The sequence below is a fragment of the Neomonachus schauinslandi genome, chromosome 15 (genome assembly GCF_002201575.2).
Source record: "Neomonachus schauinslandi chromosome 15, ASM220157v2, whole genome shotgun sequence".
In the NCBI taxonomy this organism is placed as follows: Eukaryota; Metazoa; Chordata; class Mammalia; order Carnivora; family Phocidae; genus Neomonachus; species Neomonachus schauinslandi.
In genome coordinates, this window is record NC_058417.1 from 38,784,236 (window position 1) to 38,805,475 (window position 21,240).

The following is a 21,240-nucleotide window of genomic DNA, read 5'->3' on the forward strand; positions in this document are numbered from 1 at the left end:
ATGGTGTTCCTCCTTTCTTTCTGGGCCCCACCCTAATGTCTTCTATGATTCTGATACCAATTCTGATGTGTGGGTTTTCCAAAACCATCAAACAACTAGTTCTCTGAACCCTGTCCTTTGGGGTGCCTGTCCCATTCCTTAATGAGAGTCAGGGTGGGAGAAGGGGGAGAGGACAGGCATTCCTAGGAGCTAGCTGCCTCTCTACCTCTGACTTTGGCTTGTGAACCCAGGGGTCTGATCTGAGGAGAAGGTTACTTGGAGCTGCAGAGACGCCCCCTGCCTTCCAGCCTAGTGCCCTCTGAGAGCTCTTGGGTGCTGCTGGGAGAAAGCCTCTGGCTAGATGTAGGCTCTGACACCCTGTCCAGCTTGGCAGCTACTGCTTCATTCCTTCATCTGAAGAATGAATGAGTGAATGAATGAATGAATGAATGGAGAGAGGGAGTCTGGACTGGGATGTTTGGTTTCATATCTATCTATAAATCTCTCCCATCTCTCCAAGTTCTTCATTTCATCACATCTATTCATCTTCCTCTGCCTTCCATCGCTGTGTCCCACTCTTTATTCAATCCCTCCCTCTCTTGGCCTTCCCCTTGTTAGTGCCCTCTCCCCTTCTTTCTATCCTTCCACCTCAAAGCATCATAGAATCTTAGAATCAAAAAAGATCACAATAATGACACCACTCATTGGTAACCTGCTTTCAGTTATATATGTCCTTACACTTATATAGGTAGCCTCACCTGATCCTCCTTAACAGCGTTTTGGAGTGAAGTAGGGACTGACATTCCTATTTTACAGATGAAAAAATTGAGGATCATCATGGTGAAGAGACAAGCTCACGGTACATGGCTAATCAGGACAGAGCTGGGATTTGAACCTCTAGCTTTGACTGCAAGACTAGCGCTGTCAGCCTCACAGCTTGTGTCCTCTAACCTGAGGGCAAAATTCTCCATCGCAGGCTGTCTGCCTTTCCCCTGGCTTGGTGCCCAACTTCTCCTGCTTTTTAGATCAACAAGACTGGGTGGGGGTGAGGAAAAGACTGCACAGATCTTGAGGATTACTGGCTCCAAACATCAAGCCTCTGGAAACAGTGAGGACTGAGGGGGTGGGGGTGGGAGGAATCCAGGTTTCAGTAGAGGAGAAGGTGGAGGCTATGTGAATTAGGGGCTCCAGGTAGGATGGCCCTTCTTTCTGGGCTTACTCAGCCTTGTCCCTTTGACCTCAAGTTCTCTCCAGCCCTCACCAGCCATCTTTAGGTCTATCTCTACCTCTCTCGGAACAAGGAAAATCAAAGACTGCAGCAAAAGAGGCCCCTGGCATGGAAGGCCTTGTGGGCAATGTGGCTTCTCTCTGAGACCCTCTCTTCCCACAGCTGGGGCTAGATCTGGGTTCTGGGCTGCATCCCCAGCACCCCAACTGGAGGGTACCAGAATTATCAGATTGGTGCTAGAGCTGGGCAGGCAGGGAAGGCACAACAGCCTCTGGACATACAGAACCCTGACAACTGGGGCTAGGAAGACAAGAGCTTCAGCTGCAGCAGGGCAGCCCTGCAGGAGCAAGAGGGGCTACTTGGGTTTGGGCAAAACTCTTCAAGGCTATGGTGCCTCTGGAGGTGGTGTGGGGGAGCCAGTTGGAGCCTGGGCTCCATCATCACACAAATGGGTTTAAATCACATTTAGTTGCATGTGACCTTAAACAGGATCTTTTTACTACCTGGAGCACCATCTATACAATGGGTTTATAGGGTTACCATGGTGATAATAATAATAATGGCTGGCATGGTTTATTCTTACTCTGTGGCAGGCCCTGTGCTAAGGGCCTCTCTGCATTGTTTCTGTAAGTTCTCATATAGCCCGATCAGGCTGGGCTACCATTAGCCCTCCTTTACAACCAAGGATATTTAAGGATAAGAGGGAGGATGTCACTTGGCCGAAGTCATAGAGCTAGTAAATGGCAAGTCCAGGATTTAGTGCAGGCATTTTGGCTCCAGGCTCTTAATCTCACTCACTTGGCTGGTCATGGCTAATGACCAACACTCCCCGGGCACTTACTATGTAGCAGGCACCACTGTAAGTGTTTTATACAGATTCATTCATTTAATCATTATAGCCACTCTATGGAATAGTCACTTAACATGAAAGCTGAGGACACTGAGGCATTGAGAGGTGTGCTAACTTATCCTAAACATACTGCCAAGAATCCAGTCCAGGCAGGCTACTTGAGAGCCAGCATTCTTTAAAAATATAAACAAAAAAGTTTTTTCTTAAAAAAATTAAAGGGCACCTGGGTAGCTCAGTTGATTAAATGTTTGCCTTCGGCTCAGGTCATGATCTCTGGAGTCCTGGGACAGAGCCCCGCTGCATGGGCTCTCTGCTCAGCGGGGAGCCTGCTTCTCCCTCTCCCTCTGCCGGTCCCCCTGCTTGTGCTAGACCGGCAGAGAGAGAGGGAGAAGCAGGTATTTATTTTGTAAAAAATAAATAAATTACCAAAAAAACCTCTTACACAAATAAATAAATAAATAAATAAACAAACAAAATCTTTTAAAAAATTTAAAGTAAAAAAATGAAAGTACATACAGAATGGTGCAGAAATAAGAAAAGTTTAGCTCAATGAATGTTCATATGGTGAATACACTATGTAACTAAATAATAAACATCACCTGTACCCCATGAGGCCCTTTCTAGTAACTACTTCCATTCTCCCCAGAAGTAACCCTATCCTGATTTCTAAACCGTAGGTTAGTTTTGTCTGTTTTTGAATTCGATAGAAATAGAATCCTACGGTAGTAATCTTTTGCTCACTTTGTGAGCGTGGCTCAGGGCACTAAGTCTGTAGCAGGTAGTAAATACATTTGGCTTAAGTCTTGGCTCTATTAATTACTAGCTGTATGCCCTTGAGTGAACCTCATCACCTTTCTGGGCAGTGACAGAACTCTCAAAGCACCCAACATCATTCACTTGGCTTGTCTCCTACACAGGCTTTGGCTAATGAGAAAGTGATTCCACGGGTGCCAATTGGCTTGGAAATAGTGCAAACTCTGGAGTGTTGGGAGCCATGCCGGCGTGGGGCCTAGGACCGTGCAAAAAGACTCCAGAGATTCTAGATTCCTAGACTGCCCAAGCTGGAAGGGGGTTCCCAATTCAATGAGTTCCCTGCCCCATTTTACAGATGGAAAACTGAAGCTAAGGAAGGAGAAGGGGCCACAAAGGAGCAAGTAGCTGAGCTGGTTGGACTGGAAATACGAAACTGAATCCTGGCTAGTCCTCTCCCCTCTGCATCCTCTGTCTGGACGTTCATTTCTGGAGCCACATGACCTGAGGGAAGGACCCAGGCTCTAGCCTCTGAACCAGACTTCCCCTGCATTGTATGGTCTCTATGGAGATCCTAGCTCTCTTGATCTGTTCTCTCCAAGTATGGGGCCCTGGTGTACAAGAAGGCAGCTGTACTGATGTGCTAGTGCTCAGCCCACACCTGGAGTGACTGTGGAGGATGCTTCCCTGGGGTCTGGATCAGCAGACACGGAGGGGAGTTGAGCTCCCTACTCAGTGTGGGCACTGTGGGAAGTCCAGGGCAGCCCGGGAGGGGCTGGGAAGCCAAAGTTATGAGGAAGCCTGGGGCCTATTTCCATGCCACTGCCTCCTTTACTCTGCCCCCTCACACCAATCTTGCACTCTGTACCATAGTCTTTTGCCCTTGGCATTTGTTTAGAATACTTCTGACAGCTATTTTGGAGTCTATAAAACATAAAACATATAAACTCTGGAGCCAGACTGCCTGGGTTCAGTCCCTTGTTCTTCTACTTACTTGTGTGACTTAAGTAAGTTACATACCTTTCTGTGCCTTAGTTTCCCTATCTTAAAAAGGGGATAATGATAGACCCTACTTCATGAGATTGTTGGGAAGTGCACCCGTGAAGCACTTAGAACCATGTCCAGCACATGGCCCATGCTCATTAAGTGTTAACTTTCATTATTATGTATACTTGCCTACTCCATCAGACAAGATAGTCTCTAGGGCAAGCCCATGAGCTTGGGGGTTCCCTGAGGGCAGGACTATCAATTCTCTAAGAAGACCAGACTGAACCCAGTAGAGGTGTGAAACCAAACCAACAAGGGAGCTAATTAGACTCTAAACAACAAGCCAACGAAGTTGTGGGCTGGAAAAAGTGGGTGGGGAGTGGGGATTTTTCTCACTTCTCCATCAGGAGCGTCTTCCTGGTGCCCTGGGTGCCCAGGAGCTTAGGGACAGACAAGGATGTGAGACGGAGGCAGAGGTTCTTTTTCTTTCTTTTTTTTTTTTTTTTGAGATTTTATTTATTTATTTGACAGAGAGAGAGAGAGAGAGAGAGCACAAGCAAGGGGAGTGGCAGGCAGAGGGAGAGGGAGAAGGAGGCTCCCCACTGAGCAGGGAGCCTGATGTGGGACTCGATCCCAGGACTCCGGGATCATGACCTGAGCCAAAGGCAGATGCTTAACCAACTGAGCCACCCAGGCACCCTCTTTTTTTTTTTTTTAAAGTTTATTTTTCAGTAATCCAGCATGGGACTGGAACTCACAACTCTGAGATCAAGAGTCACATGCTCTTCCAAGTGAGCCAGCCTAGTGCCCCACAGAGGTTCCTTTTCCGGTGGAGCCTTGGGCTGGAAAAGATGACAGGGAAGGAAGGCCATGTTTCTATCTCTGGGGGCTCCAGGACGTGCTCTCAGGCCTCAAGGAGGCAGCAATCAGGTGGAGAAAACCAATGAGCAGCATCTGTACCCCATTTCTTGGGTTCCAGAACGCTTTCTTATCCATTATCTCATTTTCTCTTGCAATCATCCTGTGGGGTAAGCCCAATTATCTCTTTTGCTCTTTGTTTTTTTATTTTTTATTTTTATTATATGTTTTTAGGGTTAGTTATATCTTTGTTTCAAGAGCATGTAAAAAACACTGGAGAACTGAACTCAGAATTTTTTTTTTTCTCTTTTTAAAATGGATGAAATGACCCTTCAAGACATTAAGTGGGTATCCAAGGTCACACAGCTCTTAAGTGACTGTGCTGCAACTTGAACCCAGGTCCTCTCACTCCAAATCCTGTGCCCTTTATTTAGCCTATCCCCAGACACCAGCAAGCCCAGGGGGGACACTAAACCCAGTCCTCTGAGAGCCTCCATTCTGCTGAGGGAAACACAGGTCCTGCCACCGGGGGCTCACCAGGGGCCCTGTGGAGAATTATAGTTTCCTGCAGGGTGGGATAGGGTGGGATAGCAAACACTCAGCGCCCCCTGTAGGCTGGGCAATTTGCACAAGCCACTCTTTCTCTCTCTCCCCTCCTCACCCTTCTTTCTTTATCACAAAGCCCTATTTTCGAGGTAAGGACAGTGAAGCTCAGAGTAACTTGTTTCAGGTTCCCCAGTGAGTCTAGTGGCAAAGCTGGGATTAGAATCCAGGTTGGCCTGATGTTAATACCTGTGCTTTTTCCTCCAGCATGGAAGATGGTTGGCTCATGAGTCACCTTGTCTGTGAAGCTTTTCCATGCCTTGGATGTAGAACTGACCACTTGTGTATCTGGGTCCCCACAGTGCCCCACATGGATATCTCCCAGGGCACCTGCACACTTCTTAGGCTCATTTTATTTTTATGCCTCTCTCCCCTCACTAGGCAGTGAGCTCCTTGAGGGCAGAGAGTCATCTTGGCCATTTCTGTGTCCTCAGTATGTAGCACAAAGCCTGCGCACAATCAGCGTCCAGTAAATAGGTGTTGCATGAATGATGGGAAGGTGCTTGGATGGCCTACTTATATCTATTTTCCTGCTTCCTTGGAATTATCCTAGACAGTGATGTTGGGGGGTGGGTGCGCACCAGCAAATAGATCGGGGATGCTGGGGTAGAGGTCTGGGCACCTGTCTCACCTAGAAACCTTTCTGGATTTCCCACACCTGCACTCATGCTTCACCTCCAGGTACTTTTTTGCTCTCAGTCCAGCCTCTCCTGCACTCCTTCCTCCACCTCCCAGCGCCTTTAGCTCTCCCAGGTTTGCTGTCTACGGGGCAAGTCTGGTGTTGGTATCAAAACCATCCTTTCTGGTCCCATTTTACTCTCATAAGAGCTTTAAGAGGCAGGATTGGTGGAGATGACCTTACCTCTATTTTAGAGTTAGGGACATTCAAGCTCTAAGGAGTGGTGTCCAACTTCATACAATAAGTTGGTGGCAGAACCATCAAGATGATGGAAGGTGGGGAGAGGGCTGGGGGAAGTTTTCTGAATCAGGGACAGGCTGGGCTTCCCCCAGGGACGTGAGGAACCTGGCTCTGTTTTCCCTGCTCCAAAAAAGAAGAGACCCCAGTATGTCTGTGAGATAGATGGCAGGGAGAGAATCCCAGAATCTTGTCCCCCTCCAGAACTCTCCAGACCTTCTGCAGTCTTGATGATTGCCAGTAGGTGCCGTCAGTTTGCAACTTTTTGGTTCTGTCCCTACACTTTCAGCTTCCAGCCCCTCTCTTCCTCATATCACCTGGACAGTCTACACTGGAGAAGGTAGGAGAGGGCCTAATTGCTGTGAGACTGAAATGAAAAACTGCTGCCCTGGGAGAGGAAGCAGGAAGCGGGAAGCAGGAAAACGGTCTCTGATCTGCACTTTGGCTTGGCTGCCTTGCCGCTTTCTAGGCTAAGCCAAGCCAAAAATAAATAAATAAATAAAATAAGATAAAATAATAATAATAAAAAAAATCCACACTGGGCCACCGATTGTGCCCTGACAGGCACTCTTACCCTGAAATCAGCTCCAGGACAGCAGAAGCCTTTGTGTGGAGAATGGGTGAGTACTGGGAGACCAGAGAGAACCTAGGAGGTGGGTCTCTGCTCAAATGTTACTCTAGGGTCTCTCCGGATCCCAGCAGGACTGAGGCAAGGGGCCGGGGAAACAGGCACCAATAGGATCTCACAGAGGGCCTAGTCAGCCCCAGGCACTAGCCCAAATAGCAACACCAGCTGAATTAGGAGAAGGCACCCCTCCCTCGAAATGCTTGACTGCCATCTGCTGGAAAACTGTCATAACAGCTACACAAACCTACAATGACCACGAGAGAAATGGTGCCCCCTGGAGTTGTGCGATGCACAATTTGCACACTGAGAGTGGCAATCTCCCTAGCCAATCCTCCTCTGGGGAGGGAGTCGGGCAGTAGAAGCAAACATCCAGGAAGGAAGAAGAGGCTGGGCACTTCCTTCTCCAGGAGTTCGGTGGATTCAGTTCTCAGGAAGGCAGAGTGGACCAGGACCCAGATGAGCCCTGGGGAGATAGGGCGCGCGCGGGGGGCGTGGGGGAGTTGGAAGGGCGAGTGGGAAGAGAGCCTACTAACTTCTTAGGGCCATCAGGCCCTTCTGGGTCCCTCGTTGGGTGCTTGCTTCCTTTTTCCCACTTCACCCAACTTGGTCTCCAGTGGGTGGGAGTGGGGTGGAAAGGACTCTGGCCCGGGAGGCTGAATCCGCGGAGCCGGGAGTCCGGGCTAGGAGGTCGCGTTCTTGGAGGGTGGGGGGTGGGGTGGGACTGCAGCCGCCTTCGCAGGGTAGGGGAGGAATCCTCCAAGGTCGAGGGAGGGGGCCAAAGAGCAGCCCCTTGGCGTCTCCTCTTCTTTCTCTCCCCTCCCAGGCTCCGGTTCAGAGGCGCTGTCGGCGCCTGCCACGGCTTCCAAACTGCTCCGCTTCCTTCTGCGGCAGAAAAGGACTTTCAGATGTTGTAGCGGCGGCGGTGGGCGGCGGCGGCGGCGGCGGCGGCGGCGACTCAGGACAGCGCCCCCTCCCCCTAACGGCCGCCTCCCTCTCTCCCCCCCCGCGCCCCCGCTCCCCCACCTCTGGGAAGGCGCTGGGGGTGTGGCCAGGGGCCGGTATAAAGTCCGGGGGAGCCGGTCCCGGGCAGCCGCTCAACCCCCTTCCCCCCCCACCCCGCCGCCCGCCGCCCGCCGCCCGCCGCCTGGGCCGGGCCGAGGATGCGGCGCAGCGCCTCGGCGGCCAGGCTCGCTCCCCTCCAGCCCGCTTGCTAACTTCCCTGGCTCCGTCCCTGTCAGCCCGCGGGGCTGCCCCGTCTCCCCGCGCCCTCCGGGTCGGGTCCTCCAGGCGCGCCCGGGCGCTGTCGCCGTGTGTCCCTGCTGCCAGTGTGCGCGCGCGTTCGCCCCGTCCTAGCTCGGTCATGCTGCCCCTCTGCCTCGTGGCCGCGCTGCTGCTGGCCGCTGGGCCTGGGCCGAGCCTGGGCGACGAAGCCATCCACTGCCCGCCCTGCTCGGAGGAGAAGCTGGCGCGCTGCCGCCCCCCCGTGGGCTGCGAGGAGCTGGTGCGGGAGCCGGGCTGCGGCTGTTGCGCCACTTGCGCCCTGGGCAAAGGGATGCCCTGCGGGGTGTATACCCCTCGCTGCGGCTCCGGCCTGCGCTGCTACCCGCCCCGGGGGGTGGAGAAGCCCCTGCACACGCTGATGCACGGGCAAGGCGTGTGCATGGAGCTGGCGGAGATCGAGGCCATCCAGGAAAGCCTGCAGCCCTCTGGTAAGGTGCCCCTGTCCTTGCCTGCCCTACGTGGTGTTCTCCCCTCCTAGGAGCCCCTTCCCCATTCAGGCTGGCCTGGAAAGCCCTTGAAAATCTGTGAGTTAACGAGGAGGCAGGTACCTGGCAGGGCTGGACTGGCATGGGACAGGCTCACCCAAGGAAACTGCTGTTGAATCCCTAGCAGCCTGTTGCCACCAGCAAGGAAGACTGTCACAGCCCTCCATCTCAAACCTCCCAAGGGTGTCTGTTTGGGAAGAGAGGTCTCAATGGTAGTCCTGGCTGCTGGTGCAAGAGTGGAACATAACCTGACCTGGTCCAGCCAGCAGCCTGCAAGTGAGCGGCCTGGGGCCAGATAACTAGAGGATGGAGGTGGCAGTGGTGGTGGCTGTCTGTTCCTGATCCTGGAACTTCCCTCATCCTGGCCACATGTGAAACCCCAGGGGTCTAAGAAGCCAGGGCTTGGCCTTTTGACATTGAGGTAGGGTTGAGTGGGAAATGCAAATTAGAGGGGCTTTGGTGGTGGGGGGCATCAGAGTTGCCCCTCCCCAAAGCCCCCCCCCCCCCCCCCCCCCCCCCCCCCCGCAGCTCACCTTGCTGTTTGAGAGGTATTGGGAACACAGAGGTCTCTCTGCCAGGCCTGGGCACCTCGTCCTGCACTGGTATACAGGCACCCCGCTCCTCTCTCCTGGCAGGTGTCATCTGAGGTGGCGAAGAGAAGCAAGTCTTGGCTCCCAGCCCAGAGCTGTAGAAACCTAACGGTGTGGGATAGGGAGTAGAGAAAGGAGAGAGAGAGAGGGAGAGGGGGAGGTGGGAGAGCAAGAGGGGGGAGAGAGGAAGAGGGAGAGGGAGAGGTTTAGAAGGCCCTTACACTTTCTCTTTTTCCATTTTTCAGTGAGCCTCTCAGTTTCTCCTTATAATCTTTCTCAGTCTTTTGTTCTTTCTTATTCTTTTGTTATTTCCTGCTACGTCTCTCAATCTCTAGCTTCACTACCAACATTCCTGAGTTCTCCTTTCCTCAATGTCTTCCGCCTGTTATCAGTTTCTGTTTCTCTATCTTGTTCCCTTTCTGCTTTTGTCCTGTTTCTCTCACTTTCTCCTCAGCACCTTTCTGTTGCTCTTTCTCTCCGTGTCTCTGTCACTGTTTCTCTTTCTGTCTTTGTTTCTGTCTTTCTCTGTTACTTTGGCAATCTCTCTCTCTGCTTTTCTGTATCTCTGCCTCTGTTTCTTGTTCCCTCTCTGACTCTGTTTTCCTCTCCCTGTGCCTCTGTCTGTGTCTCTTTTCCTGGTGCTTGAAGCTTCCATTGTTGCAGTCCGGATGCTGGGACTCCGGCCCCAAGCTTCCTGCGCTGGGTCCCAGACCGTTCCACTTCCTCAATCCTCTGCAGCTTGTTAGCGGAGGAAAGCAGGATGCAGGGAAAACAGGAAGGAGGTGGACCCCAGGGGTCTGGCCTCAGGCCTCTCTGCCCTTCCTGTCCCTAGGCAGTGAGAGATAGGTCAGCAGAAAACATTCTAGGAGAAATGCCAGCCCGGCACCCAGCACATCTGGGAAGCAGGGGGGTCGGGGGGGTGTCCTGAGGGAGTAAGGCACTGATCCTGGGGCACAGATGCTGGTGCCCAGTGGGAGAGGAGGGGTACTGGTACCAGACCAGATTGGGAGTGAGGGCTGAGCCCTTGGGCTCCCTGAGTATAATGGGACCTCTTTCCCTTCATATCTCCATCCTCCACTGTACAGTGGGTATGTATCTGGCACCAGATTAGAACAGGTGCTAACCTTCTCGCTCACTGACTTGAACTCGGGGCAGAAGAGCCCTCAGAGGGTCTTGAGCACCCCCTCCTCCCTGGCTGGGTAGGAGTACCCCATCCGATAGTGGAGGAAAATCTAATCCCCTAGGGGCTTTGGAGGAAATGGTATGAAGTTTGTGATTATCCTGTGGACATCATGCAAATTGGCCTTTATGTCCCCTTGGGATTACAGGGTCCAGGTCTCTAATGCCCACTCCCTCCCTCCTTGCCTGTCCTCCACCCATGCAGGGTATGCAAAGATCTGGAGAGGGAAAGGGCAAGCCTGGAGAACCCTGGGGAAACTAGGTACCTACTCGGCAAGCTGTGTCCGTGCCTTCTCACCTCCTAGTCATCACAGAAACATCCCCTGCACCATGTGAAAGGTGTCCCCTAGAGTTGTGCAACAGCCCTGCAGGGTCTCTGGTGAGACAAGATGGCCAGAGCTCAGACCTTATCCCCACTATTCTCTCTAGCCTTTCACTGTCAATAGGCCACTGTCCCTCCTGGGTCCCAAGGCTTGGACCCTCTTGCCTTGGGAATAGTTTGGCAGAGAATATCAGGCTTCTCTTTCTGCCTTTTCCTCTTGGAGCGAAGCTTCAGCAGGTGACTGGGGGAGGACAACCACTTGGCGTGCCCCTTCCCTTGGCCTGCTATGTCCAGCTGCCTACTATTTGCCCCAGGAGCAGGTTTCCTCCTTCCATCTTAAGCCTCTGCCCCCTAACCTCCCCATAGCCCTCCTGTCCCAGCTTTCTGAGCCACAAAACATTGTGGATTAATGCTGCTCAGGCCCCCAGAGGTGGGGGTGGGGTGGGACATGTGCGTCAGAAGTCCACAATTCTGCATCAGTGGACTGACCCTTGACTCATGGAATCTGGGGGAGTGGACAGTGGGAAGATCAGTGTTTGGACTGGGGAGCTCCTAAACTGTGCTTTTGGGTCTCTCTGGGACAGGGTTAGGGAACAGACAGCCTGGGTTAATTTTTAGTCAACGCAGCAAATATTGTCCCCCTTACTTCAGTACTGGGAATCCAGTCATGTCATGGGAACAGGGCCTTCCCAGAAATTCTGTGCCTTGGGGGAGGTAGGGGGAGGAGCATGGCTGCTTAACATTTTTTCTTTAGTATTGGCAAAGCCAGAATTATTGGTGCCTCGGGTATCAAGAGTCTTTTCCATTTAAAGACATAGGAGCTGCAGGGATAAGTCTGTCTTCCTTCCCCTCCAACCAGTCTACTGCATTTCCTCATCTGTAAAATGGAGATGACAATGGGATCTGCCTCACAGGCTTGGGGTGTCTGGCATGGAGTAAGACCTCCATTAGTTAGAGCCATGATGAAGATGGTGATGAAAAAGAAGCTGAGAAGATTTCGGTTGAAACTTAAATTCTCCTCTGATGCTGGGATTTTGAGGGACAGTAGGGCAATTGAGCAAAGTAGGGGGACATTCAGAGGAGTTGAAAGGGGTAAGGAGGAACTTGGTGCTTTTTGCTGCTGTAAACATGGGAAGGACAGGCCAGCTTTCCTTCAGTCTGAGGAGGGCAGCATGGCATGACGGTGAGGGGGATGCCATGTGAGCCAGACCTCGAAGAAAGGGCTGGGTACCTGGCGTGGGTGATCCTGGTTTCTCTAGGCTGAGTCCAGGGGAAGAAAGAAAAGGCCTTTCTTGCAGGGTACAGGGGTGAGCTGAAATGCCTGTGTCTGGGTGGCTGGGCCCACCCACCTCACAGCCTCACCCTGGGTGTCTTGAAGGGGACTGGGCCTGGAGTTGAGGAGGAATCATGGGGTTGAAATCAGGCAGCCAGAAAGAGGAAATCCTCTAGCTTTGACCATGAACTTTTCAGCCAGTGGTGCCAAAGCTGTGAAGTCTTTTCTCTCTCTGGGTGCCTTACCCTTGGTTGCTAGAGCAAAGACCAAGGTTTGCGCTGTGTTTGCACGTTGTTGGCCTAGCTCCAAGCAGGGGCTGGAAGAGATGACCTGGCCTACCTTGGAAGTCCCACCCCTTAAATAAGCCTTTTAGAGGTCAGGTCTAACTCTGGGGGGACCGACCCACAGGGATTGGGGTCTTTCCAGAGGGCCTCACCTGGGTGAGCAGTACCAGGTATTGAGTAAGCAGGGAAGTAGCAAGTATTTAGACAGCTTTGGAGAGTGGAAGGTTAACGTTTTTCAGAGGCCCAAGGCTAGGATCCTCACCCTCCCAAACCCAGCGTCTAGGGGTGGATCATGGGGTGGATCCTCAATCTGCCTGTTAAGCAAGGCTGGGCAAGGAAAAGTTACAGATTAAATGGAACGTCAACAAGCTATGGGGCAGGCAGAGTGCCCTGCCCTGGGTCTGTGTCTCTGCTCGGGGCAGGGTCAGAGTGCCCGAGTGCATGTGGGTGTGCATGTGTGGACCAGTGTGTGCCTGGACACATGATTGTTTGTATATGTTTGTGGTTCTTGAATCCTGGCCTGTCTGTGTCTGAGTGGGCAGATATGGATATACTCTGTGTACCTATGTCCCCATGAGAGTAAGTAAGCAGCTACTCTCCCTATCTGGTGTATTCTTCTCTAAGCTTAGACACAAGGTAGGGACAGACCGGGACCAGATCTGGAGAGTGGCAGAGCAGCTGGAAGTTGGCATGCTTGGTGTTAATGAAGGATTGATCTCTGTGGAGTGCCCTTTTGGTGGGGTAAAGCAGTCTGGCCTTGGGCAAGAAGGGTCCAAGTATGGCATTGATGAGTATCTGGACTCAAGTATGTGTGTTTTGGAGGCTTGTAGGATTCTTCAGTTCTTCAAAAAATAAAAAAGGAAACTTGCCTAGCAACAACAAAAAAGTGGGGAAACCAGGGAGGGGGAGGCCAGACACACTGCCTGCTTAGATTTCCCCAGATAATCCCCTTAGTGTGACATGAGGCCTTACTCACACAAGAGCATAAGCTATGCTTCCAGCCTTGCCCTATGGCCCATGCAGCTCCAGGTTTCAGTGAGTGGACCCAGTTGTCCTCTCCCCCGTTTTTTAAAAGATTTTATTTATTTATTTACGAGTGAGAGAGTGAGAACGAGCGCAAACAGGGGGAGGGGCAGAGGGAGAGGGAGAGAGAAAACCCCAAGCAAACTATGGGCTGAGTGCTGCAGAGTCCTACCCCTACTTGGGGTATCCATAATAAGCCTTTTAGAGGTCGGGTATCCATTAATAACCCCCCAAGAGTTAATCATTTGTGAACTTCAACTCGTAGAAACTCAACATTGGAAAGCCTAGTTGCAGTTACATTTCTACTCTAGATCTCTCTAGGTTCTTGAGGTCTTTACCACCCTGATGCGCCATACTTGCAGGATAGGAGGCTCTCAACCTCTCCATTTGTTAAAAAACTCTTGCTTCTTTCTTTTTTTTTTTTTTTTTTTAAAGATTTTATTTATTTATTTGACAGAGAGAGACATAGTGAGAGAGGGAACACAAGCAGGGGGCGTAGGAGAGGGAGAAGCAGGCTTCCCCGCGGAGCAGGGAGCCCGATGTGGGGCTCGATCCCAGGACTCTGGGATCACGACCTGAGCTGAAGGCAGACGCTTAACGACTGAGCCACCCAGGCGCCCCTCTTGCTTATTTCTTGAACCTGAAAACATTCTGCCTGCTTACCAAGAGAAACAAGTGCCACTGCGCAAAGTAGTGCTTCCCTTTATGGCTACGAAAAGAAAGCAGACTCAAGGAAAGACCAAAACCTTTTCCAGGTTCCAAGGGTACCCCTCAAATTAGCATCATGGACTGTGGCAAATGAGTCCTTTTGATCCCTTCCAGACTTTTCCGGGTAAAATGGTGGTGCTTTTGTTCATGTCTCAGCTCAGCCTCTGTGGTTTCAAGATTTGGCTCTAATTCTTTTAGGTCTTTCATTTCCTCTTCCTCTCCATTATCCACCTCCAGCCTACACCCCTGAAACACTGTGCCCCCTTCCAAAAGTCTATGCTTTTGTGCAAGGTGGATGCAGGGGTAGGGATCACTGGCCAGTCTGGGCCTTTTGGCCAGAAAGGTTTCTTGGGAGGGTCTTCAGGGAAGAGCCTGTGTCCCAGATCTTTTCTCTGGTTCTGACTGAGGGTTTGGGGTCCATCTTCTTATGGCCCCCTTGACAATGCTGGTCTTCTGAAATTTACCCACATCTTTTGCTGTCCACGTCACTGGGAGGTCTTGCTATAGTGGATTCTCCTTGGTTGACCCTTACGAACTTGATGTTGGTGCACCTGGGTGGCTCAGTCGTTAAGCGTCTGCCTTCGGCTCAGGTCATGATCCCAGGGTCCTGGGATAGAGCCCCGCATCGGGCTCCCTGCTCGGCGGGAAGCCTGCTTCTCCCTCTCTCACTCCCCCTGCTTGTGTTCCCTCTCTCGCTCTGTCTCTCTCTGTCAAATAAATAAATAAAATCTTAAAAAAAAAAAAAAAAGAACTTGATGTTGTCTCTGAGACTGGAGTCCCCTCCGGACTGTCCTTCTTGGGATGTTAAATATGCAGAAGGATAGATTATATCTATCTGCTCCATTTATTCCTTACCTTTGCTTTGATTCTTCTTTCTAAACCCGCCCTCCACCCATGACAAAACCTTCCCATCCTTGGTGACTCAATTTTATAAATAACCTTTGGTATGGAATCTTGACAAAAACTTTCTGAAAGTCTAGATTCCTCCTTGCCTGGTTTCCCTTTATCTACTTGCTTCCCCCCACACCACCAGAACTAGGAGAATAAAAAGAGAACTAACCCCCCAACTAAATTTGGCTAGATGGAAAAATACCATTTGACCCAGAGGCAGCTCTGGGACTGCTGCCATGCATGGAGGAACCTGCTAACTCCTCAGGAAAAAAAATCCTGACGCAAACCAGATGTAACCTTCTGTCTAGCTGCCAACATCTGGAATGCAGCGAGCTGCCAAGCCCAAGCATTTTAGAGGTGACTCTGATCTGCAGAGAGGTCTTGCAACCTCTTTCTCCAGCTCACCCCTGTATTCCGGTTTTGGCTGCCTGGAGGTTGGAGTAGTGGTTACGATCCTGGGACTTCTGGATCGGGTTATTCTCGAGTTCAGATAGAGTCTTCAGGGGATCCCAGGGAGAGTGTGCAGGTCCAGCCTCACCACCCCCATCTCCACATCCCCAGTGCCCTGGCTCTGGGCAATAGACATGGACTTCGGATGGTGTCTAAAATCCAAGGATGGGAGATGTGGGGATGGGGGGAACTGAAGGGAGGTGTGAGGGTGTTTTTGGTCCTGCGGCCACACAGTGTGTGTCACACATACACACGGATTCACACTTTCACATGTAGGCATACACACCTACTCCCGCTTCTTCTCTCCTGTTCAGCCAATGGGGAGGGCCTTTTGGGCCAGATTTCTCATCACTCATGGAAATTCTGATTTTGGTCATGTGGAAGAGAGGTAGCAGAGCCAACAGATTTGAGGATCCCCTGGTTGGCTCAGCCAGATGCTGAAAAGAGCAGGAAAGGAGACAGGAAGAGAGAGCAGACAGAGTGGGGGATGGTAGCAGGAGCTGAATGGGGGTGTGTGTGAAATCTGGTGGGGAGGCCCCTGCCTGCCTTAGACCTCCCTGCAGGGCCCAGGGGACCCTCCTGCTGTCTGTGCAGCTGCAGCTGGTGACTCATCTGAGGGCTGGACTGGGTGGGGTGAGGGACAAGTCAAGGACTTTAAGAGGAATATTCTCAGGAGAGTGGGGAGGAGATGAGGGTGTTGCTTTTATTCCCCCGCACCCCACCCCAAGGCCCCCTATTCTTTCCCAGAGCCAGGCTGGAGAATCTCCAAGAAGAAAGCAAGGTGGGAGGCTGGGTTGGTGTGTTGCCCTGTCCTTTCCCGGTGCTGACCTCTCCCCATCTTGGCCTGACTGCAGACAAGGATGAGGGTGACCACCCCAACAACAGCTTCAGTCCCTGCAGTGCCCATGACCGTAGGTGCCTGCAGAAGCACTTCGCCAAAATTCGAGACCGCAGCACCAGCGGGGGCAAGATGAAGGTCATCGGGGTGCCCCGGGAGGAAGCTCGGCCTGTGGTGAGGACCTCTGACCTACAAATGCACATGTGCACCGCCACCACCACTAGATCTGGATTATGTTTATTCAACAAACATTCATTGGATGCCTACTGTGTGCAAGAGGCACCCAGTATGCATCATCAGGACCCAGAGAATCCTCATTCCTTTCCTTGAACTGCCTTTCCTGTTCATCAGTTATATATATATATATATATATATATATATATATATATATATGCAGTTGAAGTAATTGTTAAGTACTGAAATACTTCTGTATCGGTTTGTAAATAGTGGTTTTCCCAAGCCTCCTGGCATTTCTTAGCTCTTCTCTTGGATTCTCCATGCAGACTTTTTCAGTAACTAAGTGGTTAACGCTGGCCACAGCAGGGGGCCTGGAGACCCTGCCCCAGGGTCTGGCTAAGTCCTTTCTGATGGATGGTTCTGATGGATCCTGGCCTGGGTCTTCTTACCAAGTTGTTAATTGTATGATGTCAGCTATCCCTCCTGCTTAGAAATCATTCCCTTCCCAACCATCTCCATAGGTTTCCATAACCCCTTCCCCCCCACAAGGTCCCTTCCATTCACACCCTTCCTTTTTAGAAGCTCTTTAGCTCAGAATCCTCTGTTCAGTATCCTTCTGCTCTGTCCACCAGGGTCCCCTGAACCCACTGGGCCCTGCCCGGCCTCTGGGCCTTGAGCCTCCTTTCTGGGCCTTGAGTCCTGATCTGACCCCCAGCTTTGGGGTCTTCCTGCCTCTCTCCCTTCTGCTAAGCAGTTTCATTTTCCCTTCCTCCAGCCCCAGGGCTCCTGCCAGAGTGAGCTGCACCGGGCCCTGGAGCGGCTGGCCGCCTCACAGAGCCGCACCCACGAGGACTTTTACATCATCCCCATCCCCAACTGCGACCGAAATGGCAACTTCCACCCGAAGCAGGTGGGTCTTCATCCCTGCTGGCTCTGTCCTGGCCTCGGCTCTTGGGGCATTCCTGGTCTCTCCACAAGATGGTGCAGGTTGGAGATCTCGGGAAGGGGGAGACCTCCCCACCCAAACCTAACCCTCTGGGTCCTCCCCCAGTCTTAGAACCTCAGCTTATTTTCCCCACCACACTCATTTTGGAGATGAGGAAACAGGCCCAAAGTCACAGAGTGAGTTAATGGCAGATCAGCTGTCCTGCCTCCCCATCCAGGGCTATTTCCATCATGTCTGGATTCACCACTTAGCACTCCTGCCAACCTCTACCTCCCAGCACTCTTTCATTCCCTGTACTGTACTCCGTCCTATGAGTAGTTCTCTTTTGCCATAGAATGTCTCAGATTTCATTTGGGGATGGAGGGGCTCAGTCATGAAGCGTTAAGGAGGAAACTCAGCCTGCCCCTTCCCCCACGCTGAGTAACCAAACCACCTGGGGTACAGCCAGGATGGAGGTGAAGCAGATCTGACAGCTGGGAATGGGAGCTTTGGACGGAAGCAGAGGGGCAGGAGAGAAAACATGAATGCAGGAACCTCCATATTCCCTCATGCCCTTGGAACATGGGCTCCTCTCATAAGCCCCCAGGAGGCTAGGATGTTCAGCAAGGTTGGCCCTCCTCAGCCCCATCTCTGACCCATGAGGGGTGGGCTTACTTGGAAGAGTGGCATATCTGGGCAGAGCCTTATGCTGGGTGTGGCCTGGGGAGTCCTGGCCTGGGTCTTTCTCCAGCTCTTTGTGGACATAGACACATACATTCTCCCACTCCGTGCTCTGTAGATAGATCCACAAAGTGGGCTGCTACTTGGCCAGTAGAGGCCTAGATAGGAGGAGAAGGGCTGCCCCCAGGTCGGCAAATCCCAGGATGACATGAGGAGATTATGGGGTGGTATGCAATGAGTGCAGGACCAGAAAGGGCCCCTCAAACCAGTGCCAAACCTACTTGCAAGCTTTATCCCAACACCAATTTTATCCTTGACCCATTTTTTAGAAGATTTTATTTATTTATTTGAGAGAGAGAGAGAGAATGAGTGTGAGCAAGTGCAGGGGGAGAGGCAGAGACACAAAGAGAGAGAGAGAATCTCAAGCAGACTCTCTGCTGAGCGGGAGCCCCACACGGGGCTCCATCTCAAAACCCTGAGATCATGACCTGAGCCGAAACCAAGAGTTGGATGCTCAGCCGACTGAGCCACCCAGGTGCCACCATCCTTGCACAATTTTTAAAAACTTTTTTCCCCTCATTAAAAAAAATTAATAGATTTTATTTTCTAGAGCAGTTTTTTTTTTTTAAAGATTTTATTTATTTGACAGAGAGAGAGACAGTGAGAGAGGGAACACAAGCAGGGGGAGTGGGAGAGGGAGAAGCAGGCTTCCCGCGGAGCAGGGAGCCTGATGTGGGGCTTGATCCCAGGACCCTGGGATCATGACCTGAGCCGAAGGCAGACGCTTAACGACTGAGCCACCCAGGCACCCCTTAGGTTTACAGAAAAATCGAGCAGAAAGTACAGTGTTCCTATCTACTCCCTCACCCCCAGTTTTCCCTGTTAACATCTTGGTTTAGTACGGTACATATGCTACCACAAATTAAGGAACTAATATTGGTCCATAATTTACATTAGGGTTCACTCTTTGTGTTGTACAGTTCTGTGTTTTCTTCCCCCAGTTTTTATCCCACTGAAAGTTCTGACACTTGAGCCCTTTATCCCTAGACCAGTGCTGACCTCTGAGACAACCTTCATTTCTTGGCCAATATCTCTCTACTCCATGAGCTCAGACGGTCCGTGCTTGTGAAAGAGCCTCTGCCCTCAGAGGCCATCTTGGATCAACTGTCTGACTTGGGCTGGGCTGGGATTGGGGCAGGCTGCCTGGGGACTGACCTCTCACACACTTGTCTTGGCAGTGTCACCCGGCCTTAGATGGGCAGCGCGGCAAGTGCTGGTGTGTGGACCGGAAGACGGGAGTGAAGCTTCCAGGGGGCCTGGAGCCAAAAGGGGAGCTGGACTGCCACCAGTTGGCTGACAGCTTCCGCGAGTGAGCCCTGCCAGGAGGCAGGGGGCTCAGTGCTCCCTGCCACCCCCATCCCCTAGAGGCTACAGAGCTGACCTGGAGCCTGGGTCTGAGTCCTGGCTCTGTCTCTGACCCAGAAGTTTCCCTTCCTGTGTGTGTGTGTGTGTGTTTGTGTGTATGTGTGTATGTGTGGGTGTGCCCTTGGGGTGAGCCAAAGCCTAGGGGTGTCTTTGGGCTTAGATAGTCCGAGAGGTCTGAGAGTGGCAGTGGGGAGCCCTGGTATGTCTCCAAATTGATCCTGGATTCATTCATTCATTCATTCATTCATTCAGCCATCTAAAAACATTTATTGACCACATACTACATGCCAGCTCTAGTTTTTTAGCCCTGGGGGCTCTTATTTTGACTTTGTTTGATTTGGTCATGTGGGGCCACTTCCTATAAACTGAGCACTAGCTTATGGGGGAAGAGAAGTCCCATTTCCAGAATCAGAGAAAGAAAGTAGACATGTACCTTGACTTTTGTACCTTGTAGCATTGTCCTTCCCCTTGATTTAGTCAGAGGGTGGAAGCTGTAGGGAAAGTGTGCGGTGGCAGATGATTCAATGGTCAGGAGTCCCAGGCCCACTCTCAAAGGTCAAGCCTGCCAGGCTCCCCTTCTTCTCTTCCCCAGGCCCCTCCAAGGGGAAGGACCTATAGAGACAAGCCCACCTTTGGGTATGGTGTGCCACCTGCTTGGTTGCCTGGCCGCCCAGACCCTGCTGTGGAGGAGGGAAGAAGGTCGGAAGAAGTCATACAGGGCAGAGGGCTGGGGAGGTGGGGCCCATCTCTGAATAGTCAGGGTGGGAGGAAAGGATGCATTATGGGACCACATGTGCTTGATGGAACAGAAGACACACATGCTGGGGGGTGAAGGACTTGCCTGGGGTCCTACTTCCTCCCCTGTTTGTGGTCACAGTCACAAAGTCACCAGGATGACTCCATCCTTCCAGTGGCTCACGGCCTGTGGCTTTGCCTCCCTCCCCGTACCTCCCTGCCCTCCAGGCATTTCTGGCTTGACTGGATGGAAGGAGACTAAGGGACCTACCAGTTGGCCATGATGTCTTGTCTTTTTTTTTTTTTTTTTTTTTAACAAAACAGAACAAAACAAAACAAAAATCTAGACAATTGTGTTTGGTTGATTTATTTATAATTAGAGACAGGGATGCACCAAGGGTGGGAAGGGGGGTCATAGTGTGGTCCCCAGACCTGTCCTATATGGTAAGAGGACTGCAAAGAGTCAACCAATTCACCCACCTCTTCCCTGCAACCTCTTCCTAGGGAGCTTCCCTGTCCCCAAAGTCATGCTGTCTGTGTTCAGACTCCTGGTGGGCAAATAATGGCTTCTGGAAGGAAGGCAAGCAAGGACAGCCCTGCTGGGCCAGAGCTATTTCTGGGATCATGTGTGTGAAGCTGGGGTATGTCCTAGGGCATCAGGCAGACTGGATGTGCATCTGGATTTGATGTATTAATTTAGTGGGGGAGGCACTTCCCTGAAGTTGGGGAAAGGGGGTAAACTCCAATACATTCCCCAGCTCTGACTGCCTAGATTCCTTAATGGGGTAGTTGTGTTGAGATTTGGTTCTGAGAGGTTGGGAGTAGGGGCATCTTTGATTTTGCTGTCTTGAGCTCAGCAGGCTGTGGGCTCTTGGTGCCAAGCCCAGAATTTGTGCCCATGTGGTATGACTGGATTTCTGGTCATCTCCCACTGCCCCTCTCCCCCATCTCTGTGCTCTGTGTGTGTGTACACTGATCTGGGTGGGGGCCCCTTCTCAGGAGGTCACAGGCAGCCTGAAGACACTGTGCACCAAGTCTTCTGCACTCTGGGGGGGGTTCCCTCCTGTTGGGTTGCCTTCTGGATTCTGAGCCCTTCCCCAGTTCCAGAGGCACTCCCAGGCCTTTTAACTCACTGGCTCCTGATGAGCTTGCCCCTGCGCTATCTGCATCTTAA

The 21,240-nt window shown here is 51.7% G+C and overlaps 1 protein-coding gene across 2 annotated transcripts; it reads left to right on the forward strand.

Annotated features, from left to right (window-relative positions):
• The first annotated feature begins 7,519 nt into the window (after positions 1–7,519).
• On the forward strand, positions 7,520–20,380 carry IGFBP4 (insulin like growth factor binding protein 4). Of its 2 annotated transcripts, XM_021704089.2 has the most exons (4): positions 7,529–8,508; positions 16,140–16,297; positions 17,076–17,210; positions 19,145–20,380. In XM_021704089.2, the coding sequence occupies exons 1-4, from the start codon at positions 8,160–8,162 to the stop codon at positions 19,277–19,279; spliced, it is 777 nt and encodes a 258-aa protein (XP_021559764.1). In that variant the 5' UTR covers positions 7,529–8,159; the 3' UTR covers positions 19,280–20,380. The 2 variants fall into 2 exon arrangements, with proteins under 2 accessions (XP_044777413.1, XP_021559764.1); XM_044921478.1 differs by lacking the exon at positions 19,145–20,380 and having other exon boundaries at positions 7,520–8,508; positions 17,076–17,437.
• Positions 20,381–21,240: the final 860 nt, after the last annotated feature.

Bases quoted from the DNA above. Each gene is read 5' to 3' on its own strand.
- IGFBP4 (XM_044921478.1), top strand. From the start codon at position 8,160: ATGCTGCCCCTCTGCCTCGTGGCCGCGCTGCTGCTGGCCGCTGGGCCT. The intron at 8,509-16,139 runs GTAAGGTGCCCC...GCCTGACTGCAG, and splicing joins GGAAAGCCTGCAGCCCTCTG to ACAAGGATGAGGGTGACCAC. The intron at 16,298-17,075 runs GTGAGGACCTCT...CCCTTCCTCCAG, and splicing joins GGGAGGAAGCTCGGCCTGTG to CCCCAGGGCTCCTGCCAGAG.